Here is a 26,680-nt window from a genome sequence, read left to right as displayed (position 1 = left end):
ATTTATTAAGCACTTTCTACATGTCTTGCTTTCTTCTAAGGTCCAATATATAGTTAAGCTTCACAGTAAGCTTATGGCATAGCTACCGTTAACTCATATTTCAGATGATGAAAGGGGCTAAGAGATTATGTAACTGCCACAAGGTCACACAATGAGGAGAAAAGTCTAGATTGAAACACCCATCTATGTAACTTCATAGGCTTGCCTTGAAGGATTTACAACGGGGTACAGGATCAGGTAACAAGGGACCAGATGTGTGAATCTGCAATAAGTCAGAATTTACAGCCTGAGAGAATTGAGATTCAGTGTGTTTCTCTCTCTGGTGCGTGAGTCCCTGAATGGCCACAAATAGATTCTAGGGGATTTGTACCTCCTTTCTACAGGAGTCAGCAAACTTTTTCCTGGAGGATCCTATTTTAAAATGGAAGCCATATGGGCTTTGTTCTAAACACTTCACTATTGTACTGCAAAAACAGTCCCAGACTATATACAAATGAGTAAGTAAGGCTGTGTTCCAATAAAACTTTATTTATAGAAACAGGTATCTAAATGGTATATAATTTGTATTTGCATATATGCATAATTCTTTTTATTGTTGTTAGTAAATGATCCAATGCTTTACATAGCTTATCAATAGGTTTGAAATCTAAGATAACAAATAACTGGTCTAAATGCTCCCCAGGCCCCTCTAAGATTAGACATTGCAAGTTGTATAATTCTATATGGCTTTAAAATGAGCAGTTTCTTAGAGACTCTTTCTTGCAGGCTTTTTTTTTTTTTAATGGATTCTGCTATGAGTTCTTCAGTGGACAGCAGTTACTTTCTGTTAAGTAGGAAACACAGATTGCAATATTATTCAATCTTCCCTGATTTCCTTGGTCAGATGACATTGGCTGAAACACCAGTGCATTCCAGATAGCACTGTACGAGCTGAGCCCTACCACAGATAATCTGAGGCTTGCTGCAGCTTTTCTTCTATCACAGACTGCTTTCTGTGCTCCACTGACTCTTCTCCACAGAAGGAACTCATTTATTTTAAGGATTTCTTCTATTTTTTTGAAAGGTAAAATGACACCAAGAGAGAAAGAGAAAAAAAAAAGAGATCTTCCATTTGTTGATGAACTCCTCAAATGGTTACAGCAGCTGGAGTTGGAGTAGGCAGAAGCAAGGAGCCCAGTGTTCCATCTGGGTCTCTCATGTAGGTGGCCCATCTTCTGAGGCCTTCCTGGACATATTAGCAGGGAGCATGCATGGGAAGCATGGTAGCTGGGATTTGAACTGGTGCTCTAACATGGGATGCTGGCCTGTCTACACTGATTTTTGCAGTTTGGACTCCTGAAGTCAGCCCCTGTCGCCCAGGATGGCACGGAGGGAGAAATGTTGCTGGGTGTGCTTGGTTCATGTATTTCCATATCTGTTTAGGGATTCTCTCTTCTGAGGAAGCATTTTTCTTGATTCCCCAGCATCATGAATTAGAACATCTTAGTGGCTGTTTCTTAACCAACTGTTTTTTTTAAAAGATTTATTTTTATTATTTTTTCATTGGAAAGGCGGATATACAGAGAGGAGAGACAGAGAGGAAGATCTTCCGTCCGATGATTCACTCCCCAAGTGAGCGCAACGGGCCAATACTATGCCGATCCGAAGCCAGGAGCCTCTTCCGGGTCTCCCACGCGGGTGCAGGTTCCCAAAGCTTTGGGCTGTCCTCGACTGCTTTCCCAGGCCACAGGCAGGGAGCTGGAAGGGAAGCAGGGCTGCCGGGATTAGAACCAGTGCCCATATGGGATCCCGGGCGTGCAATGCGAGGACCTTTAACCACTTGCGCCACCGCGCCGGGCCCTGTTTCTTAACCAACTGTTATCCTGTCTTCCACTCCATGTGTCTTCTTCTGAGCAGAATCTTGAGGTGGGGTTTGCTAATTATGTTCCCTGATGCTCACCAGAGAGCCTGGTACTACCTTTTGCATGAGACAGGGAGAGTGAAAAAAAAAAAAAAGCTACATAGTGTTTTAAAGGTTATTAGCACTAAAATCCCTGAAACTTACAGCCAGTGTTAAATTCTTGTGTCAGTTTTTAAAGTCAACTGAAAGACTGTCCAATCAACTTTTGACAAAAGGATCAAATACTTTAAATGCTAGGAACAGCAACAACAGCAACATATACTATGAATAATAATGCGACTGCATTTATATGCCAAGTTTAGCCAAGGGTGGAGACTTGAGAGGCTAGGAGAAGAGGCACAAGAGAAAGTAAAAGAAGAGGAAATATGGCAGAAACCAGAAGATAATGAAATAAGGGAAACAAAGAGGAATGCAGAGAGAAAGGGTGGATGCGGAGTGAATGTACTTGCTAACCAACTACTGCTGAGCTGAAATCCAGTGTCATTAGAATACAGCTATTTCTCACAGCAAGTGCCTCCCAAAGAAGGAAATAAAGCAGCAAATGAAAATAACAGGAGTATAAATCACTTCGCCCATACTTATGGAGACTTTATCTCATGTTAGACTCCTATACATTTCACATCGGGATTAGCACTTGCTCTCTGCAATGAAACATCAATAAGAGGACCACATGGAGCCGCCTGCACCCCCAACTCATATTTCAGTTCAGCTTTAATTATCATGTTCATCTGCCAGCAGCATGGTGCCCATAAACCGAAATGGGTCACGGGAGGCCTGCGTCCTTGTCCTGGCATATCATGATATGACCTTGATTGGCCAAGGCCTGGGCCTCAGTTTCCTTGTGTGTTAAATGTGAATGAGATTTTCCTGCTCTGTTTTTCTCACAGGGTTGCTGGGAAGATGAAAAGGGAGATGAACATATATATATGTGTTTGTGTGTGTGTGTATATATATACACACATATATACATACATACATATATATACTCACATGCTTGGAGATATATATATGTACCTATAAATATATAGATCTAAATACATATATATATACACACATACACACATATAATAGATGCATACACAAGTGCACACACACACACACACACACACACACACTCACACACTCTTACATGCTTGGGTAAGGTAAAAAGGACAAATGCAAAATTGTGCTTGTTCTCTTCACTTCCTAAGGCGGTGAGTAGGCGAGGGGGTGGAGACCATGGCATTTTGCATAGAAGTCTTGGTGACTCAATGAAGTATCTTTTTTTTTTTTTGCTTTCAGTAATATCTGGTCTTGGATTATTACTGCTTTCCCAGTGTTTTTAGACATTACTTTTTCCCCCTCAGAAATGCCAAAGGTGAAAAATACTATTCCATTGCTATAATTTGTCAACCTTGCTGCCTGAGCAAGACATGCACAGACAGTCCAGTAATTAAGCTTTTCAACACTGCATCATAAAGCTTTATTCCTGCAAAGGCTATATTTATCAGCTAACAAGTATTAAATCACCCCACAGCTCAATCCGTTTCTCACTTGCATGCACTCCTTTCAAAACAGAGCAGCCTTCCTTGGCTGGCTTGATTAATACAAGTTCTTGTCTTGAAATACCGTCATGATGTGTGGTCCTGCAGGACTGACATACACACACCTCAGTGATGGTGCCAGATGCTGCTGCTGACCTGCATCTGCCCGGGGAGTTGGGGACCTTGACCCTGGGGTCTTTTGGGGGCACCTTGACACCCTGAGTTTCACAGCCCCCTAGAATGACTTCCAGCAGGAGACACATTTCCTTAACTGTGTCATTTCTAAGGAAAAGAGGCAAGTGAAAAATCTAAAGGTAAAACAATTTTCAAAATTCTAAGAATAGCAAAGTGGCAATGATCTGCATGTTAAGCAGTGTTGAGTTTTTTCTCATTTTATCAAAACACACAGAATTATTTGGAATGAGCAGATATTAGAAGTCATTAGTTAATGGCTTAGGCTAATACTTTAAGTAACTCTACCTTGTAAATTGTATCTCCTCTGGATGATAAAAATTCATGGCATAAATACAGACTTATTCATAAAGTGTCAGGATACTTTTAGTCAAACCGCTTCAGAATTATATTTATTTTAAAAATACACTTAAAATGATGGAAAATCACTTTGATCCAAAGACTGCATCCATTTTCTTTTTCCTTTCTTTGAGTTAAAAATAAGTGACATTAATCAAGCAGGTATTTGAATTTATTTTTAACAATATAATGAATTAAGGAACCATGGTAATCAAAAGCCACAGAATCATAAATCCCATTCTGTAGATCCACTAGCAGATGTGCCTCTCTGTGTGTGTGTGTGTAGGACAGAGGTCAAGTGACACTTTAAACACTACCAATAAAAATCTTTTGCTGGACAGTTTTTAGTTTGAGGGGCCAGAATGATTTCCTTTCAGAATGATAAAATAAAATTCATCATTGTGCTTTTCAAATGAACAACAGGTAGCGTATTTGGAAGACTGTGGATCAGTTTCTCTCCAGGCAGCCAGTCTTGGGGTCCAACCACTGAAGCATGTAGGTAATATGCTGAACCTCGAAGTTGGTAAATACCAGACTATATTAGCTATATCTATTTTCTGGTTTGGAGAGTTTTTTTTCTTTTGAGAAACAAAAATTCATTAAACTTGACAGAGTCTAAATGCCACAGTTCCTGTTGGAAAGTCCATAAAGTAATAAATAGCACCAGTCACTGGGGACAGCAGAAGGTAAAGATCGATATATTTCCTCTCTGGTTCTATTTAACTTCTTCCATATTTGTTTTCAGGGTCAAAAGTACGATGACTTGGGAAACTAAACTGAATTATTGAATTATTGAATTATTTTTTCTCTGAAAATTTAAAGGGACATTTCTTTACTCTCAAAACTGTGATCCTGGGAGGATAACAAACAAAGGAACTTTAGGAAGTTCATGGAATATATGGAAATAAAGATGTCTATTTTGGTGAAAAAAATGAGATTCATGTCAAGTTTTGTCATCATAAGCATTTTTTAATGAATTTTCTGAGGACTCCTTATGTATGAATCACATTTCAGGATCACTTACTATCTAGGGAGATACTTGAGAAACAAAAATGATGCTCTTACTCACAGTTTGAAGAAATCAAATGGTTCAGTAAGTTATAAAAATATTGATCCAGGGACACATTTGAGGATTTAAAATGAGGCCTGGATAGTGCTTTTTCACTGCAAGGCATTGAAATTTTCAAGAGGATAATAAAGGCTTTGGCATTTGAACTGATATTTTGATTTAATATAATTTGGGGAGAAGGTCTTAAGCACTACTTTTCCTTCAAGAAGGAGTAGCTATGGTAATTCAGAAAAGTGGGGGAAAGTTATAAAGTACAAGGACTTTTCATCACAGCAAAAGCTGTACTTTTTAAAATTATAAAATTGATTTGATATGCCAAATAAACATTGAAAATAAGTGAAGAGCAATTTTCTAGTAACTTCCCTCAACACAGTCAAAAGCAAATCAATAGTATGTAATCAGTAATCAATGAAAGAAAATTATGATAACAAAACCCCAAAGTGGATGTGGAGAAAAAAGACATGAATATTAGATATAATTTTTGAGAGCCTGTAGAACACAAAGGGCAGATGTGATACAGCCATCAAAGTTGGAATGAGTAAATCCATCCCCTCCACACACGAGGAGAGGTTTGAGATGAAGAGTCATTTGGCCAGTGGAATTGGCAGCAGCACTTGTAACCTGAAAGAGTAAAAGAAAGATTATAATTTGCCTTCTGTACTCTACTGTGATGTCATGGCAATACCCCACCAGGAAAAATGTCTTCACTTGGAGAAATCAGCATAACGAGAGTAAAGAACCCAAAACCCCTCCCTAAACTCTTCCCTTAGTCCAAGAGTTTATACTCCTAAGATGTTGAAATTTTCAGTTTTTAGGTAAGACAATCAGATATGGTGAACATCAAAATTAGCAAGTGCTATGGTCTTCTGGAAATTCATATACTGAAACTGTAACCCTTAAGGTGATGGTCTTCAGAGTTAAGAGCCTTTTTAGACGTGAAAGGCCATGAGGTCTCTGATGTCTTGAATGAGGTTAGCGCCCTTACACAGCAGGTCCAAGGGAGCTTGTTGGTCTGTGTGAGCCTAAATCCAGAAAGTTACCACCTGAAAACATGGATCCTCATCATACATGGAATCTGCTGGCACCCTCATCTTGATCTTTCTAGCCTCTGGCAATGTGACAGATCAATTTCTGCTGTTTAAAGGGCACTCAGCCCTGGTTTTCTCATGCAATAAGTTGAAAGGACCAAGACACTCTTCTTTCTTCCCTCTCTCCTCCTTCCTTTCTTGACCAATATAATCTCCTTTCCAACCTTCCATGCATTACTTCTTCCTACCTTCCTCACATATTTATTTGTTGAGCACTTGTACACTGGAAACTAGATCAGAGAATTTTAAAACCGCGTATTCCTGTCCTCTCGGAGGTCTTGGTCCTGAGATGAAGACTGACTCCAAAGCAACGAAACACTTTCTTCTGTTGTCTGTTAAGCACCACAGTGGGTCCCACTGGCACACAGTCTTAAATGAATGAATTCGTCTGTGACAATCAATGCATGAATGTGATGGTGGGAGTCTTCAGTCAAGGAAACAGGAATAATTTCAAGGAGAGGGAAGAGCATATGCAAATGTCTATAGTCTATGGGCAAGAGAGAAAAAAGGGTACTTGGAGCAGTCACTTTGTGTGTGTGTGTGTGTGTGTGTGTGTGTGTGTGCGCGTGTGTGTGCGCGCGCTGGAGAAGGTTGACTGGGGGAAGGATGTGGCAAAGAAGAGGGACACAGTGTTTCAAAGTTTTAACATATAAGCCCTAGTAAATTTTTTAAAATATTGAAATTGGGGAATTTACTAATTTTGAGTCCACCATGGGAGAGATCCACTGAAATCAGAGATTTATTCTGTAGAACTGAGTTTATTATGTTTGATACAAAAAAAAAAAAAACAGAGGTTATTCCCAGAAAAGATACTCTTGGTTGGAGATGAAGGTAATTGTCTTGAACACTGCAATGACTTGACCACTGAAGCACTAGAATTCCAAAAATTAATAATCTATTGCGTGTTTCCTCAGGACTGCTTTACTGCACAATTTTAGGAGATAGCGCTCACATTGACTACCGTATGGCAGTTCTGGTCTTGTACACAAATGCTTTCATGGATTTTCCATGAAATTGAAATAGAGTGATATCCCTCAAGATTTTCTTTAAAACTAAGAAGCGGCGAGCATTTTGGCTACTGGCTGCCATGCATAGTATGATGCCTGTATCTTGTATCAGAATGCCTAGGTTGCGTATCTTATTTCATCTCCCAACTCCAGTTTCCTTTTAATGCAAATCCTGAGAGATAACAGTGATGGATCAAATCACTGAATTCCTTCGATCTACTTGGCTGATTTGGATTTTGTTTCTGGTTCTGGGCTTTAGCCCCAGTCCAGCCGTGGCTATCATGGTCATTTGTAGGTGGATTGTAGGGAATGAATCACAGGATCTATCCCTTCTTTTGTCTTTCTGCTTCTTGTTGTTGTTGTTGCAGATAGAAAAGCTTACTTGCAGAGGGACCAGGTGAGCAGGGAGGGGGAAGCACCTCTGGAGAGGAAGCTGGGAGGTGGGGTGCCTCTCGAAAGGGGAGGGAGAGAGACACACCAATGTCTTTTCGCTTCTTAAAAAAAAGCCAAGAAATATAATAAATGCTATTTGGATTGTGGTACTGAGATTTTGGTCCCAGATAGGCTAAGTTAGTATCTGTATTTACAGTTTGCAAAGCAGAAAAACTTTGCACTGTTACTTTTTTTTTGTATGCAATACTTCACTTAAAAAAAAATGAGGAAATACAGCTTTTGTTTTAGTTTTTGTTGGACTCTTTGAGGACCTCTGGAGACCAATAGCACTCAGATCCAGACCTAACATTAGGAATACACCCTGTCTTTTCTGGAGACCATTTTATAGCAACATTGCTTATCATAGACATAGCAGGTAATCTTGAAATCAGATAAAATCTTTGAGTACCTAAAATAGAAAGGACTTATGGTAAACGGACTTGGGTATTCAACTAGAGTTTTCTACCTTCTGCGTTAGAATTTTAACAAATTAGACTGTTTCATCTGTAAATGAAACACTACTGGTGGAAGAAACTTCTAGGTTTCTTGTTGGCAGTTTCAGAATGTGACAAATCAAAGTCTGAAAGCAAGAATTTCTGTATATAAAGGTTGTTTTTTCCCCCACTTAAAAAAAGGACTGGGAAGAAGGCTGGCAGCCTGGGCCATTTAGGGGAGAGTAAGTCACATTCTGGCTCTTAATAATAGGTCTGGAACACATGAGCAATTGGTTGTTCTGCACTGTTCATGTTTGCAAGGATGGTTCAGTGTTCAGAACCACTTCTAATGTGCATAAAGTGCTATTTGTTAGTATTTCTCAAATGATCACTGCATATCAAATGCTTTAGATGAACACCACCCATGTAATGCACACGGCAGCCCATGAGGTAGATACTATTATTCTAACCTCATGATTCAGAAAGATGGAATGCCAGTAGATAAAGGATCAGGGATCTGAACAGGATATACTGACTCCAGAACTCACACTCCAAATATGTTCAGAATCTACTTAAAGAAAAAAAATGTCTGGTAGTCCCTTAGCTTTTGGCACTTGGAAATTTATATAAATGGAATAACTGATTCATATGTAGACATGTGTGTCTATCAATGTATAATTATTTAAAGATTTATTTTTTTATTGGAAAGTCAGATATACAGAGAGGAGGAGATACGGAGAGGAAGATCTTTGGTCTGTTGGTTCACTTCCCCAGCAATTGCTATGCTGATCTGAAGCCAGGAACCAGGAGCCTCTTCTGGGTCTGTCACACAGGTGCAGGGTCCCAAGGCTTTGGGCCGTTCTTGACTGCTTTCCCAGGCCACAACAGGGAGCTGGATGGGAAGTGAGGCTGCCGGGGTTAGAACTGGTGCCCATATGGGGTCCCGGTGTATGCAAGGCAAGGACTTTAGCCACTAGGCTACCGCACTGGGCCCCAATGTGTAAGTTTTAAGACAAAAATTTTGATAGTCTCTTAGCTTTATGAATCTAGAAAATTTATATAAATGAGATAACTAATTGCTACATATTCATATTACATGCATATATTTATGTATAATTTATAAAAATATATGTATTTATAAATTTATGATTATGTCTTTATATATTCCAGCTGACATCCATGTACAGATAAATTGTGATATTTAAATATTCAAGCATTAAGCAAGAGGGAGCTTAAGGGACAAAATTTTGCCCCGTCATAACTTGGTGATCTATTGGTGCTGTGTAATTTGCTTTGATGAGTGGTAATGCCAGATGCCAGAACACATGGCTGCAAAACTGGGCCACTGATTAGCCAGGCGGCAGTTTGGATGAAATCAATCTCACTGCATTGAGGTGGAATCACCCACTTTGCAATTATCCAATGACGAAAATATGAAAACACAGGGTGGGTGTTGGCAAGCTCCCTCACCCAAGTGGAGTAAGGCAGCCTGCAGTGGAGGAGCCCTGAATTGTCAAAGCCACAAATTCTCACGACACCGTGGTCTTGGCTATGCTTGCAGCCGCAGTGAGAGACCACAGCTCAATGACTGCGATGTCAGGGCTGGAACATGCCCCTTCGAAATCCAGGTTGCTGTGGCTCACATTCAGGCCAGAGCTGGTAAGGAAAAAAAAGAAAAAGTTTGCCTGCTCTGGAGTTGCTGTGTGTCCATAAACTGAGAATGATGATGAGGTAGATGAACTCAAAGCTCAAAAAGTGGTTCCTCTTCTAAGAGATTTAAATTCATGTAGATGTGTGTAATTTTTCTTTATCTGCCACATACAATGCAAGGTCCTTAGAGCCACCTGGAGAGACTTTCCAAAAAAGATCTTAATTCCATTCTAGTTATGCTTCCCATCACTTCTCTCATTGGCATGCATCCTAAACACAGACACACACACACACACACACACACACACACACACACACACACACACACACACACACACACACACCATGAGCTTTTCCACACCTGTCATTGTGGTGCTTCCTGCATGCATCCTTCTTCTGGGTGAGGCTGTATAAATCCCCTTCTTGTCTACAGGTGCACTGCTCACCCTTCAAGACTCAGCACAAATGTTACCTGCTCAGAGACCCTCTTGCCAGCTGGGGCAGGTGCTTTTTTAGTGTGTTATTATTTGTATTATGTCACTTGCAATTTTGCACTAATTATGCCCATGCCTGTCTCTCTTCCTAGATTGCATGCTCCTCAGTGTAGGTGTGTGATTTGCTAATCTTTGTATCCCAGGCCAAGGACAATGCCTAGTCCCTATTAAAGTGTGCAATAAATGTTTATTGAGTTGATCCAATGAAGGTCTTTATGGGCAACCAGCTACACAAAAGGTGTTCCTGAGAGGCTCCTACAGGGCTGGGCAGAAACTCCCATGGAAGAGCTGTCGTGTTCAGAAGATTGTTAGTGGTGTGTTACTGTAAACATCTCTTACGTGTGCATTAAGCTGAACCAAACAAACTTTCTGACTCTGTGGGTCATAAATAGTAAAAGGGGATGGACTTTGAGCTTAGCACTTAGGATGCCTGTGTCCCACATCAGAGTACCTGGTTCTGCGTCCTAACTCCAGCTCTTGATCCTGGCTTCCTGCGAGTAGTGCTGACCTGAGTAACTGGATTCCTGACATGCTCACGGCAGATCTTCATTACACACCTAACCTTAACCCAGCCCTTTCCACAGAAGCATTTGGGAAATGAACCAGCAAATATGATTTTCTCCCTTCCTTCCTTTTTTCTTTTCTTTTCATCTTTAAAGCAAAATATTTCAAAGCATGGTTAAAAGCTATCATGTATATATGCTTCAGCTTAATAAGGACCTTTTTTAAAGAATTATTGATTTTTATTTGAAACCTAGATTTGCAAAGAGAAGGAGAGAGAGAGAGAGAGGGATCTTTCATCCACTGATTCACTCTCCAGATTGTCCCAATGGCTGGAGTTGAGCCATTCTGAAGCCAGGAGCCAGGAGCTTCTTTCTGGGTCTCAAAGACTTAGTCCATGCTTTCCCAGGCAGTGATTACAGGGCTGGATTTGAAGTGGAACAGCCGGGAGATGAACCAGTGCCCCTATGGGATTCTGGCTTTTGCAGATGGAGGAGTAGCCTGTTGAGCTACTGTGCTGGCCCCCAAACTTTCTGAGATGTGACATTGAGTGATGTTCAAGTAGATTCATCAGTAATTAAGAGCTCATAAACTGTAATCTCAGATGTGTAACCAACTTCCTGAGGGAACTTGGACAGTAACCTATGAATAGCTGAGATCTTGCTGTCACATTTTCTCATGGGTATGACAAGTGTAATATATACTACACTTTGTTGAAGTCAAGGCACCATCAACTGGAAGGCACACTGATATTCTATGTACAAGTGAGAAAAATGGTACCTCTATGTAACCACAAAGCTGAATCTTACACCTTTTAAGGTTCATGCAGGAAAGCTTTTAGGTACTACATGTGAGTCTTTTGCAAATGTAATGGGGCATTCCATTAGTTAAACCTTTCCAAAAATGTCTTCCCATTCAGAGTGTGACTTCCCTAAATTACTCTATAATTCAAGACTTGTTGATGTTGCATGTCCGTGCTCTTTATCACATAACTTGCACTCTGTGGTGCCCAGAGCACTGGCAATGTGGCATTTCTTACTTTCTGGGGTTTTCTTCTGAGTTACTGACATCTGTTCTACAAGTCTGGATTATGAATTTTTTTCTTCAGTAGGAGATAAACGTTTTCAGACAGCAATTAGTTCTCATACTCTCAATTCAAATAGTCCTTAAGTAATTTGCTAAGGAAATATCAAGAGGTTACAGCTGCCCACTGGAACATCACCAGAAATAACTAAGTTTCTATGTGTGAAAATCATAACTTTCCTGTTTCCTGGCACATGCTCACTTGGTGGCACCTAACAACTGATGAAACATGAATTGGATAAGAAAAGAGATAGAATGAGTATCTAATAGTGAATGTGTAACCAGTCAAAAGATAATGAATGGCAAAATCATTTAATCAACACCATTTTAGTAGTGGCTGTATTTCTAATACCTTCAGCATTGCTGGTTTTAAACCCTCCATTTTCTTAGTATGTCCAAATGAGCAGTCTCTAGTGAGACCAACTGATTATCAGAGAATCGATACATTCCATTACAAAGGTAAATGTACCGATTCCAGAACTCAGTCTGGTTGTCTTCCTAGCCCATTCATCTTGGCGGGCAAATTTCCCCAACTGTATCATAGATTGTTGAGGTGACACGTGTGGCAACTGCTGACAGACATAACTAATCATCTGTGGCATTTTTTTTCTCACATAGCCCAGAAGTGGCCTCAGCATCCTTCTCACTTCAGTGCCTCAGGCAGCCACTAGCAGTCAACTGAGGCTGGTACTTGAGAGAAACCCTGTATGCCACCCCTAGATTTGAAGACTGCAGAGTGAGCATGTAATCAGAAATCAAGGAATCAGATATTCTTTACTGTTCTTCTTCTTTTTTCCCACTAATACATGATAGCCTGATACATTGCCATTCTCCAAATCAGTGCTATTTAATGCTAGCAGCACATAAAACCCCCTCCTCTATGACAGAAGTCCAAATATGATCCTTTCTAGTAATTTAAAAACCTGCTTCAGATCACTGCCCTTTGTATGAGTGTGTGAGAGGTTTTGTGTGCAGTGTGAAAGTACAGATGTTTTGGTAATAGTGCTAGTGCTACAGAATTGCACACAAAAATATCAGGACTTCCTCCCACCCTGTAAAAACACACACACAAAAAAATAGAGTTAGAGTAGAAGACCCAAAACCTAAGGAACTCTGAACCAAGCCCTGGTACCAACAGCAACAAATGCCGTGGTAAGGTGACCGCTGCATTTGATGTGCGCTCAGACACTTCAATGACAGCATCCCATTCCTCACAACATCAGCTCTGCAGTTTTGCTGCTCCGCTGAGATGCTGCTCACCTCCAAAGCAGACCGTTGTGCTCTAAACTAAAAATATAAAGTCAGATGCAGCCTTCTTTCTTCAGTTCATCTTTCTAGCATGGGGCAAATGTCTTTGTGTTTTGTCTTCTGTACTTGCAGCTCTGTTCAAGAGTGAGATGTGGTGGAAGACCCACTAAAATAGCCACATAAAAGTAAGATATCTCTTTAGGTTTTCAGATGTCTCCCCCCTTAAGCCTTCACCTTTCGTAAGGCTTTGCCTTGGAAGGAATCTTACTTCAACTGCTTCAAAATACAATCCTGCTTGAAAGCAATATAATTCCCTTGACAATGACCTTCTATACCTCACGCAGTACTTAGTATTCATGTGGAATACCTTCCAAGAATTCCGACAGATGTCTGAAAACAGAGATAGCACTGAAATCTGTATATGCAGGAGTTATCCCTTCCCCCTTACCTGCAGTTACAGTTACCCATAATTAACTTAGTCCAAAAATATTAAATGGAATCCCAGAAAGAAATAATTCACAAATGTTAAATTGTACACTGTTTTGTGTGGTGTGCGGGATCTGACGCTGTTCCTCCCAAACCTTCCCACTTCACTCTCTGGAGGATGTGAATCACCCCCGTGGCCAGCAGACCTTTCTTCCTTGTGTCAGTCATAAGACAGGGGCGTATTTATGGGAATTTTAACATGGTAAATTGTCATGATTATTTGATTTAGTTATTAGCTATTGTGAAACTCTTACTGTGTCTATAAAGCAAACTTTATTATATATGTGAGCATACAAAAAAAAAGACCATTTATATAAGAATAGAAACGGGCTTCACTAAATCAAGCCCTTTCAGACCACACAGGCATCCACCCCATCTCTAGCTCCTAATCAATCAGGAGCAAGGGGTGTCCTGATCGTCACTGCAGAAGACCCCCGAGTGCCCTGTCAGGGACTTCCCCTCCCATGCACGCAAGCCCAGAATAGGCCAGTACCATCAATATATAACTTGCTGGGTGGTGGTAGTGAGTAACACTACCCTTTTGAGTATGTCATGTGCAAACACACTCATATACACACACAGCTGCACCTGTGCAGAACACCAAGAAGGGTGTAAACCAAAGTGTAAGCCAGAGTTGGGGTGTGGCCATGCCTCTTCAAACCAAGAAAACCCCCATGGCAGCTCCCCTAGGGAGCCAGTCAGCAGACTTGCAGCTATGCTGTCTCCCTTGGGTCAAGGTGTAAAGCCTCCTCCCCTGAAACCCTGAGTGTATCACACAGTGACCTCTTACCAATTTGCAACACAAGAGTCAGTCTGTCTGGGAGTTGATATGTTACTTAGGGGTTGATTCTATCTTTGAGAGTCCTTCCGCTCAGATAAAGGATGAACCATTAGATGGGAGAGGTCACATTTAAAAACTGTCAAGCACTATAAAAGGCTAGATCATGTTTTGAAGATTGTGTGTTTAAGAGTTATTTATTTATTTAAAAAGTGGAGTACAGAGAGAGAAGGAGCAACACAGAGAGCATGAGTGATCTTCCATCCTCTGGTTCACTCCCAACAACCCATAACAGGGCAGGGTCAGACAGAAGCCAGGAGTTTCATCCAGGTTACCAGCCATGGTTTTAGAGTTTCAAGCACTTGGAACATCCTTACTGCATTCCCAGGTGCATTAACAGGGAACTGAATTGGAAGTGGAGCTGATGGGACTCAAACCAGCACCCCAATGTGATGCCAGCATTACAGGTAGTGGAGTCACACAGTAGACCACAAGGCCAACAGTAAAGATTAGATAATGTTACTGCTTTTTTCCCCAATGCATTAGTTTCTTGTGGATCATATAATAAGTGTTGGGTAAGCAATAATCTTGACAGTAGCAGATAGAGATTCTTAAGCCATCATTTAAAAAATACTTTTATCCATGCTAGTTTCTGAGGGTTACTCTGCTTCAGTTGTCTCAAGTTTAGGGAAATTGTGTTGTCTCCTAGTTTCCCCCATGTTGACCGAGGCAGGCTCTGAGTGCTAATCTCTGTAACTCGTTCACTGTGTGTGAGGGGTACGGACCACACTTGCAATAATAAATAGCAATGAAGGCTGAGACAGCATGGAGTTGATTCATACAATTTCTCACTTCCTTGACTTCCTCTACTCAGCTGTCAGTGTAAACCAGAGCCCATGCCATGGTACATAAACAGCAGAAATTAAATATTTGCTTAGCTTATTCTTTTATAGCCCTTCTGCAAAGCATGAAAGTAGTGGTTCCCAAAAAGCAATTCATGGCAAGAGGAGAAAAAACAAGAATTACAAGGTTCTCAGAGAGCTAAAAGTATATTTATAATTTTTATAGGCTTGCGATGAGGTTGTATTTTCACTAATTTTGTTTTATTTTTCACATTCTTATAACTGTTTTCTTTAAAAATTTTAACTGCAGATTTAAAAGATGGCAATATTATATCAATTCACAAAACATTTAGAGGAACTTTACTTGTCTGTAATATGAAAACTCAGAACCAGCGCTCTGGGGAGTGGATTGATGTGGCTAAGAGCACAGAATCTCCATCAGCCTGGCAAATGATTTCCACCAGGAGGAAGCATGGGGGCAAGGGAGGAGCCGAGGGAAGCTTTGAAAAGGCATCTGTAATCTCAGGTGCCACTGGAAGCTGACTTCAGGCTTGGCAGGCCGACCAGTAACACTCAACAATGGGATGCACTCTTGTGAAAAATTTGTTTCCAAGAGATCTGCACAACTTTCTCTTATACAAATATTAATCCTGACAGAACTGCAATCTGGGATAATACATTCTTTGCTCACTTGAGGCTAGATATTGTGGTAATATCATAAAAGTTTTGGAGAAAAACAGAGATTAGGGGGAAAAAAGACTCAAATATACAGTAAATAACTACCTTCAAATCACATATGCCCTGGAGCATAAATGTGGTTGGTATTAATTCTCTGTATGTATCTCACTATCCTTCCCATGTTTTCAAGGCACTTATTATAGTAACTGTCATAATGTGTTTACAAAAACAGAGAGATGCATAAATAAATGAAGGGGAGACTAGTACTGTGATGTCAATGAAAATGTCTGTTTATATGAGTATTTATAGATGCATAATTAGTCCAAGCATTCTGAGAAAGATGGGGCTTTAGGACTGTGTCAACAGCGAACATCCACTAAGTGAGTTTCCATGATATTCCAAAGGAAAATCTTGGAAATGAAAGTTGAATACAGATTTTTTAAAATGCACGCGATGTTTTCTATTGGTCAAAATCAAAATGTAATGTTTTTGTCCCCTTCCCCTATTTTAAAAGAGTCTCTCTGGGGTTTGCTGTTTCTTCTAGAGTTAACTCAACCAAATGCAATTTATTGAGAGACATTTGATGTTTAAAAGTCTTTTGAGTCTTCAAAAGAGCAAGCTCTGGGGGTTGTGTTGTATTCATCTTTGTATTTGTGGTATCTATTACTCCATTGTATGGCTCATGTTGAGTAAATGTTTGCTCAAAGAATGTATACATGTGGGCCAACAAAAAGCAAATTCAAACTTCTGAAATTTAAAATTTCAGTGCTCCAATGGTCTTTGTGCAAAATATTTCCTCTCTATTACAATAATTTTGTTCGGTTTCGCAAACTCTAAATTTTGCCTCTCATTTCCAAATTACCACTTTTTAACCTCCTTCTGTTTTATTGCATTTGATTCTTTCCCATTCTAAGCCAGTTCTTGAGCAGTCACTGTGCCAAGGACAGCTATTTTGGTACTCCCCATCCTTGCTCTAGCACATATGTCATCACCAGCAGAAAGTGGAGAATTCTGTGCTTCTGGCTCACTTTGGCAGACAAAGGCACCATGAGTATTTGAATGTGCATGAATTTCAAACAGGAAGTAGAGATGTTGTCTTCTACATAGCCAACTCATCTTCATTTCTTGAAGTGCCATTGTAAAGAAAACCTTTAACAGTCTCGAGAATATAACTAAATGAGTGTGCACATATAAATTTATATATTTGTGGGATGTACAGCCTGTGCTGTCACCACAGAATATGGCCAAGTTGCTGTGGACATTCAGAGGTATAAATTCTAAATAATCCTTTCTATGTTTCTGACAGTTCTAGATGTCAGAGGGAAAAGGAATAACCCTGTTTGCGTTATGTAGGTAATTTTGGCTATATTTTACAAACATTTTTATTCAAATAGTTCACTTTCTAAACTCATACTTTTTGGCCTGCCAGTAATTATATGGATGGGATATATTTGCTACTTTATTAAGAAAAGTGATGATCAAGATTATTTTGGTGGGTTGGAAAACTGGCACAATGGTTAAACTAAACTTTGAGATGCCAACATCCTATTTAGAGTGCTTGGGTTCAAATCCTGGTTTGGTTTCTAATTCTGGATTTCTACTAAGGCACACCCTGAAAGGCAGCAAGTTATGGCTCAAATACTTGGAGTTCTGCATTCACATGGGAAATTCAGAGAGAATCTTTCATCTGGTGGTTCATACCTGAAGCATCTGCAACAGCCAGGCCAGGCCAGGCCAGGCCAGAGCCAGGAACTCCTTCCACATCTCTCACATGGGTGGCAAGGACCCAGGCGCTTATGCCAGCATGCAGTTCATTAGCAAGAAGCTGAATCAAAAGTGGAATAATTGGGACTTGACCTATACTCTGATACAGGGTGCTGGTGTGACTTAACATACTGTATCACCATGCCAGCCCTAGACCATGAGTTTTGAGGCCCTAGGTGCTCTATTATTGTCTGATATGGCTTTAAATATTTATAAAGACCTTTATCTAGGACCTGGTATGTTAGCCTAATGGCTAAAGTCCTCACCTTGCACAGCCCAGATCCTACATGGGTGCTAGTTTGTGTCCTGGCGGCTCTACTTTCCATCCAGCTCCCTGTTTGTGGCCTGGGAAAGCAGCTGAGGACAGCCTAAAGTCTTTGGACCCTGCACCCATGTGGGAGACGCGGAAGAGGCTCCTGGCTTCAGATTGGCTTAGCTCCAGCCATCGTGGTCACTAGGGGAGTAAATCATCAGATGGAAGATCTTCCTCTGTCTTTCCTATCTATATATCTGACTTTCCAATAAAATAAATGAATCTTTAAAAAGAGAGAGTTCTTTATCTAAACATAGTGCTTTCCTGCAGAAATGGCATCTTCTTAATTGGTTCTTTGTTTTGTCTTCATTATCTAGACTCTCCACTACTCTACTTGTCTCTCCAGTGTTTTATTATATTTAATGATGATTTCGTAAACCTGTGTCTTTGTTGTACTTAAGGGAAAGGCTGGCTTATGTTGTGGTCTTCCAGCTTCAGAACCCTGCTCTGGCAGTACAGGTATAAAACTGCTATTGGTTGGAACACTATGTATGAAGCAAGTGATGCGGTTTGGTCAATTCTCTGTGGAGCTTTTCACTTTATTGGTATTTGTCTATTCCATTTTAATAAACCATTGGATAGATGCAGGCAGAACGTGCCACAAATCAATTATATGATCCATGCAGCAGCTTTAGTGTGCTTCAACTGCAAAGGACATACTTTGCTGAAATTGTATATTTAATTGCTGAGGTCTACATTGAATCTGTTAGATCTATCCTGTCTTTTCAAGTCCTGAAAACACCAGCGCAGCCTATTTTGATGAGCACTTGCTCAGAACAAGCACACAATAAAGAATGAGATATGGCTTCCCTAGCACGGTTGCGGTAATAACAGACAAAACAGCAGTGGCATTACATTTCCCTTTAGAGCTTTTAATTTAATAGGAAACTCTTCTGCCTTCAGTGAGTTTTAGCATATTCATCTATTAATTCTTCAAGTATCTTTTTTCCCCTAACAACTGCTGAACACTGAAAAAGGAGTGAGGGTACAAAACACAGACTGTGTAAGGTGGTTTTACAGACTTGGAGTCCTTTGTTGTCATTTGTATATAAATGTTCCACTACAGTATCTTTAAGGATATAGTTACTTGGGATTCTAAGATGCAGAGGACCAAAATGCTTTTGACGGTGATTTTAGAGAGAAATTGAAAATCAGGGGTAGGCAGTGTGATACAATGGATGAAGCTGCTGCTTGGACACCTTGCATCCACAAAGGGCTGGTTCTGGTCCTGGCTACTTGGTGTCTACTCCCTGATACTGTGCCTGGGAAACAGTGGATAATGGCTCCAAAACTTGGGTTTCTAGCATCCAAATGGGAACTTGGGTGGAAATGCTGGCTCTTGGCTATAGACTGGCCCAACCTCAGCTGCTCTGGCAATATGAGAAGTGAATCAGCAGATGGAAAATTCTCTCATTTTCTTTGTTATTCTGCCTTTCAAATATATGAATACATGTTTAAAAGAAAAAAAAAACAAAAAAAAAATCACTTGCCTCTGTATCTGAGACTCAACATTACTACTTTTTGCCCCTGGTCAAGTTTCTAGCTGCTAAATTTTCCACCAATTGGAAACTTTCTGCCTCTCATCTCTAATTCCTTTTCCATTCTTCATGCCAACCTCAAAGTATGGCCACTGACTTTATGGTTCTCACTCATATTGAATGGAATACCCAGATTTATGTAGGGACTGGGAGGTGATGGCAGCAAGAAGTATAGTTAGCTTCATTTCCAGGTCCAGAAAAGCCTTCCTTCTGCTTTAATTCTGTGAAAATAAAAGGACTACTCATGTTCCCTGCAGAGGCAGTCACACAGAGTAAAGCACACAAATGGTAGTTTTTAAAAGTTTGCCTGATTGAGGCATAAATCATATACAGTAAAATTCATCCCTTTTGATGCTTACTGTTCCATAAGCCTTAATACAACTGCTCATAAATAATGTAGAGAACACTTCTGCACCCCTCTAAAATTCCCTTATGTCCTTTAATCCACACCTCGTAATCACAACCCCTTGACCAGCTTCCCCATACATCTTTTGACAGCACGAATTTTGGCTCTTCCAGAACTCATGTAAACAGTTTCAATCTGATTTCTTCTACTTAGAATAATGCTTGTGAGAGCCACCCATGCAAATAATATTAATTTATTCCTTTTATCACTGCATAGCTTTGCATTTAGGGACACATAACATCTTTTAATTCAGGTACCAGGTGATGACTATTTGGGCTATTTTCAGGTGCTTTTTTTTTTGCAATTGTTAAGAAAACTAATCTGATCATTTGCATATGTGTTTTTTATGTGGATATTTGATTTCCTTTCATCCCAAAGAATGGGATTTCTGTGTCCCATAGTAGACTATATCTCTAACTTTGTGAGAAACTTCCAGCTTTCCCCAAAGTGACTATACTGTTGTGCAATACTGCCTGTGACATGTGTGAGTTCCAGATGCTCACGTCCCTATCAGCTTGTGACATTTTTAGAGTTTTTGTTTGAGTCATTCTTGTAGATATGTCATGGCATCTCACTCTAATGACCAAGATTTTCAATATCTTTTTGTGTAGTTCACTTGCCAGCCACATCTCTTTTTTATAAATGGTAAAATACACTAAAGATCAAATTTACCAAGAGTTTCAGCCACTGGCAAATACTCTCTACTTTGGGTATATGGACTTGCTGATCCTGGATATTCATATAGATGGACTCATTCATGGCTTTTTCACTCAGTCTATCGAAACTTCATCGTTTCTTATGGGTGGATAATATTCCATTGAATGGATATGTCACATTCTGTTTATCCAGTATTCAATTGATGGGCATTTGAGTTGCTTCCAACTATTAACTATTTTGAATAGTGCTGCTTTGAATGTATATGTGCAGCTTTTAGGAACACACTTTTTAAAATTCTTTTGAGTATATATTTAGGAGTGGAACTGTTCAGTTATATTATAATTTCATATTTAACTTATTGAATATCCAAATAGTTGTCCACATTTATTGAATTTGTTGAGTAAATCACAAGAATTTTATTTTTTTCATGCCCCCTCTAATTGGTTATTTTGCATTTTAAAAATCGTAGTCATCTTAATGGGTGTGAAATGGCACCTAATTGTGGTTTAATTTGCATTTTCCTAGTGGGTGGTGATGTAGGGCATCTTTTCCTGTTCTGATTGGCTATTTGCATTCGTTCTTTGACAAGATGTGTATTCAAGTCTTTTTGTCATTTTACTTTTTAATAAAGCTTCATTTATTTTCACTATAAAAAAGTTAAGTGGCAGGAAGAGCTCTTCTCTCCTCTGGTTCTTTCCCCAAATGATGCTATGAGCACTGACCTTAAGTACTCGAACCCTCATGGCTGTTTCCCAGGGTATGTATGTCCCAGGGAGCTGGAATGAGAAGCAGAGCTGGGGCATGAACTCAAGTATCCAACATGGGAGACAGTAGTCCTTCGGGGACTCACAAAAGCTACATCAAATGCTCACCCTTGTAACAGGATAGTTTTTCTGTTGTTCAGCTGCGAGAGTCCTTTATACGTCTGCGCAGTAGATTCTTATTAGATATGCGATTCAAAAATATCTTGCCCCTTTCTTGTTGTCTTTTCACCTTTTTGATAACATTTTGACACAAGGAAGTTTACCATTTTAGTGAAATCCAAATTAATCCTTTTTTGTTGTTACTTATATTTTCATGTTATACCTAAGAAACGATCGCCAAATCAAAGGCCGTGAAGATTTGCTGCTGTTTTCTTCCGGGAGTTTTATGACTTTAGCCTGTACTTTCAGATTTTCTGTTTACATATTTTTGTATATAGTTTGCAGTAAATGGCCAGCTTCATTCTTTTGTATGTGGTTATCCATTTGTTCCAGTGCCATATGTTTATGGCATATCTTCCGCTAGAGTATTCTCGGGAACATTCTTGGAAATCGGGTGACTATCAGGCATGGGTTTATTTGTGGACTCTCAGTTCTGTCCCACTTACCTATGCCTATCCTTTTGTAAGTATCATATTTTTTGTTACTTAACTTGATAGTATGTTTTGAAGTCAGGGAATATGAATCCACCTAAATTGTTCTTTATCAATGCTGTTTTGGATATTCAAGGACCCTTGAAATCCCGTATGAGTTTTGGAATGAGCTTGTTCATGTCTATAAAGGCCACTGAGATTTTGACAGAGATTGTAATGAGCTTATAAAGGACTTTGGGTATTACTGCTATATTAAAAATATTAACTCTTTGAATGTGTGGTATCTTTTCATATGAGTCTTTACATTCTTTCAGCAGTATTTTATACTTTTTAGTGTAGAACCGTTTTTCATTGTTACATTAATGTTTCTTCTTGTGTGAAGTACTCCTCCAAATATTTGCTAATTTTTAAATAACTGGACTGGTACTTTTCACTACTGATTTGTAAGGGGTCTTTTATATATCCAGGACACCAGTCTTGCGTCATGAGTTTTATGCTTTGTAAACATTTTCTTTAGGTCTCTGACCATCTTTTCATTTCCCTAACAATTTCTTTCAAAGTTCAGTGTCTCATCGAGCTCGTTTTAACAGTTCCTTCTTCTGGAGTTTGTGTTCTAAGAAATGTCTGCCAGTTCAAAGATCATCAGGGTATCTCACTGCTTTCATTTAAAATTATAGTGGAAGATGTTATGTTTAGGGTTATAACTCATTTTCAGTTAATTTTTTATTTAGTGTGAAATATAGGCTTTTGAATTGAAAGTTATGTGCTCTAATTTTTTTTGTTGCTTACTGATTGCATCACTTCAGACAAAATATTGCATAGGAACTTCAGTTTCTTACTGAAAACAAAGATAATATTTAGTTACTGACCTGTCAAGAGTGTGACAATCAAATGAAAACAAGTATAAAAGAGATTTCTAAAATAAGAGTATGAATGCTAATTATTTCCTATTTGACAACAGTAAAAATGAAGATGATATAAGGATATATCGAATCTGTGGAAAGTCAGGACTCAAAAAATTACTGATAGAAAAGAGGTATTTAAAAACTAGGATGTCACTGAGTTCTACTTCCGCTTCACACCAGATCCCCGAGATCCCTAAACCTCAACTTTCCCACCTATGTGAAGGACAAAGCAAGTTACAGAGCATGAGGAAGACACATGGAGTGACTGAAGTAGCATATGAAAGGGGAGAAAAAGAATACAAAACTCTTACGTGGACTATCATGTCACCTAGGAAGGTGACAACAATTGATGCCAAAGACCAAGGTAGAAAGAGGGATTAAGAGGTCTGAAACTAGACCCAGTACAGCCCCTCTCTATTCTAGACACTTCTGGTTGTGGTAATGACAGCGTCCCTGCCAGAGAGCGTTGGCAGTAACTGAGCTGGACTGAGCTGTCATGTCGAGACATGTCAGCTCAGCAGAGCAGCAGCTCCTCCAGCGCATCTCTCCAGGCTGGCCATCCCACATTGCACTCTGTGATCTTTGCCAAACAGATTTACTGGCCACACCTCAAATGCCCCTGGCCTCTTTTGCCTCTGGGGAAGTGCACTGTGTGTTGCTGGAACATTGTTCCAACATCATTTCCTTTACTTTCTGACTTCCTCATGGTGCAGGCTTTAACTCGAGTGACATCTTCTGCTTCCTCTTCTTGACTTCTCTCTGATCACAAAATGTACTGTGTGTACTTTTCATAGAGCAAACTTCACTCCATCCTGATAATCTGCTCATCAGCTACCCTCACCTTTGAAGAAAGGAGCTTCTCTTTGATGCTATCCTGAGGAATGTCTGGCCCATAGTAGGAGTTCAGCAATTGTGTATTGAATGAAATGAGTCAATATTGTTAATTTCTAATGTGAGTATAAATAGTCCCTGCCAACAAAACATTTTTGTGTGTTAGTTTTGTGGCATAATGCTTGTGTCTGATTGAAATAGTCCAAGTACATTTGCACTTTAAGAAACTAAGCTGGAATAGAGCTTATTTCTATCAGAGCATTCGTGTCCATGTAATAACATCTTCCCATCCAAGTCAATGGATTCATATTGAGCGCACATGATTGTGTATATAGCATGTGCTCAGAAAAAGTTGCACAGACTCTTTTAAAATATTTCTATAAAGGAGTGCTTTTCAAAATAACTGGTAGGTTTGGATGAGTGCTATAAAAAATGTATGGAAAGGCAGATCTTATTATCTGAGAAAAATGATTCATTTAATATGTAAGATTTTGTGGTGTGAAAAGCGGACATACCTGGCCTTATGAAGTTTAATTAAATTGTGAGTGTGCATCTTTACTTCAATCATCAGAAGTTCTCAGCACACACATGTACTACTTTATCATAAATGGAGGAACATGGTTAGGTAGGTGCTAGAGAGAAAGAGGTGGGAGATAATACAATGGAAGCTTAGAACTGAAAACCATGAAGTGTCTTGCTGTTGGTGGATTGGGTGGTGACACAGTTCAGCAATCCCAAAGGGCCTATTTTGGCCCTCTAAATGTCATTATAACATATAGTGCACAAGCAGAAGTGCTCTTAAGGTCATCATTTCATGCCAGGGAATACTGACTCATGGCACAAATGTGTTAAATTTCCAAATGCTGGAAAATGTGCAAGTTAGCATAGGAAGGACTGGCAAGAAACCAAATTGCCTTTAACAACAAAACACCAAGAAATCCATAAGTGGTCAAGAGTTCCCTTTCTCTTCAGAGAGCTACAACTTTTATCTCACCTGATATTCTGATATTCTTCAGTAACTGCTTAGGGTATGACAGAGTGTCACAGCCTGTGGCATTCAAGCGGTCTTTGTGAAACATCCCTGTCCAGAACCATTTAACATGCAAAACAGAGAAGAAATAGAAGAACTCTGAAAGGGAAGAGTGGATAGAAAAATAAATGCGGGGCAGCAGTGGGCATGAAGAGAGGTAATCAAGACAAGGAGGGATGCATAGCTAATCTACCAGGAATTGACGCTGGAAGTCCCTTGACCCTGCCTCTTCTTTACCCCTCCCACTTCTGACTACCACTACCTAGTAACGTTGAGAACTGGTTTCAGACCAGCCTGTGAGTTAGATCATTTCTATTGTGTCCTCTCATTTCACTTCTAACTACAATTGGAATGGGTAGGTTTCATTGTTGTTATTGAGGAGGACGCTAAGGCTCACCGTCAAAATTCCCTGGCCCCAAAGCACACACAGAACCTGGGCTTAAACTAAGGTCTGTCTGACCTTCAAGTCCAAGATCATGATAACACATTATTAAACATCCAGGAATTATAAATTACACATAGCAAAGTCATGGGACTAGTGGAGGGCTGAACCGGAAGACATTGATTCTAGTGGAAAGGAACTAGACAACATGCCTATTGGGTTTAATAAACACGAGTGCGGGGATACAAATGTTTCTCAGTTTCCTCTACAATATGCTCACAGCACAGATCGTCCCAGTGATCCTAAAAGGTGTGGGGATGTCTTCTGACCAACAAGGAAGCAGTTAGCTTCACAGTAGATGCCAGCTGGCTGTCCCCTAATTCAAATCTATTACCACCTGCCCAAAGATAGGCTCGTTCCCACCAACCTGCCTCCACTTGACACACGCATGTTTACTTAAAGCTTCTGTCATTGGAGTCATCAGGCATCCTCTGCGTGTTCGAGTAATTTGCTAGAGGGGCCCAGAAAACTCAGGGCAATTCTTACTTAGGTTTCCTATAAGGGATGTTACAAAGGCACAGATGACAAGAAGAATAGGCTGAGGTATGTGGGATGGAGTGAGGAACATCTCTTGTGTCTATATTCAGAAAATTCAAAACCAAACAATTTAGTTAAGAAATGGGCAAATGAGTCAGCATCTTGGCTCAACAGACTAATTTGCATACAAGCACTGGCAATCTGTATGGATGCGGGTTCAAGTCCTAGTTTCCCCACATACAATTTAGCTCTCTGTCTATGGCCTGGGAAAACAGTAGGGGATGGTCCAAGTTCTAGGGCCCTTGCATTCACACAGGAGACTCGGAAGAGCCTTCTGGCTCCTGGCTTTGGATCGGCTCAGCTCCGGCCATTGCGGCCACTTGGAGAAGTGAACCAGTGGATAGAATATCTTTCTCACTGTCTCTTTCAATTTGTGTGTAACTCTTTCAAATACATAATGTTACAACGACAACTGATAGCAAATACTGGCAAGGATATGGAGAGAAGAGAATGTTCATATATTGTCTGTGGGAATGAACGTTAGCACAGCCATTATGGAGAACTTTAAAGTCCTGAAAGAAGTCTCAGCAAAGATGAATTATCTTAAATTGCTTTTGATCACTAGATTGTGTTTCTCTTACTTCAACAACATGCCAAGAGTGGATCATTAGGGGCTGTAGGGCTTTTTTTGTGTTCTTTTTAAAACAATTTACAACAGGTGTTGCTAACTCTAAACTCATAGAGGAACATTAGATTTCTGATAAATCCTCATAATTTTATGCAGTTTTTGTGATTAGATGTTTAGCTTTGTACTTTAATTAAGAGAGTCTTCATGCTCGTAGCGTTAGACACACTGTTTAATAAAAAAGGAGGAATGTAAAGGCATGGTTTTAGGACAAAGCATGAAGTGAAAAACACAAGTTTAGAAGACAACTGTGTGTTTTCTAACTATTGCACACGCGTAACAGGTTAGTCTGAATCCACTAATACCAATGTATTCATCACTACCTCCCCTCCCACTGAAATTCCTCTGAGTTTAACATTTAAAAACACATTAGGTCATTTTTAACTGTGTGAGTGAGCTAAATAAAGTGGAAGAAAAGGGCCATTAACGTTTTCTGAAACTGAAAGAAGATGGGGAAAATTAAACCTGAAAGCAAATCAGACATTTCTCTCAGTCTGAGAAAGCAATCATGATAGACACTAATCCAAAAGAAAA

The 26,680-nt window shown here is 39.7% G+C and overlaps 1 protein-coding gene and 1 long non-coding RNA gene across 5 annotated transcripts in view; one reads left to right on the top strand and one right to left on the bottom strand.

Moving 5' to 3' along the window:
* LOC121153317 overlaps positions 1 to 26,680 on the top strand; it is a 387,354-nt gene that overhangs the window by 241,070 nt on the left and 119,604 nt on the right. The gene's annotated exons all lie outside the window — the stretch shown is intronic.
* RNLS (renalase, FAD dependent amine oxidase) overlaps positions 5,223 to 26,680 on the bottom strand; it is a 234,321-nt gene continuing 212,863 nt past the window's right edge. Inside the window, exon 7 of the mRNA XM_040975764.1 lies at positions 5,223 to 5,644. Within this exon, the coding sequence (XP_040831698.1) occupies positions 5,492 to 5,644 (153 nt within the window). The 3' untranslated portion in view covers positions 5,223 to 5,491. The remainder of the gene's footprint in view (positions 5,645 to 26,680) is intronic.

The sequence above is a fragment of the Ochotona curzoniae genome, unplaced genomic scaffold (genome assembly GCF_017591425.1).
Source record: "Ochotona curzoniae isolate NIBS_2020 unplaced genomic scaffold, NIBS_Ocur_1.0 contig_2692, whole genome shotgun sequence".
Lineage (NCBI taxonomy): Eukaryota > Metazoa > Chordata > Mammalia > Lagomorpha > Ochotonidae > Ochotona > Ochotona curzoniae.
This window is presented reverse-complemented; position numbering and strand designations above follow the sequence as displayed.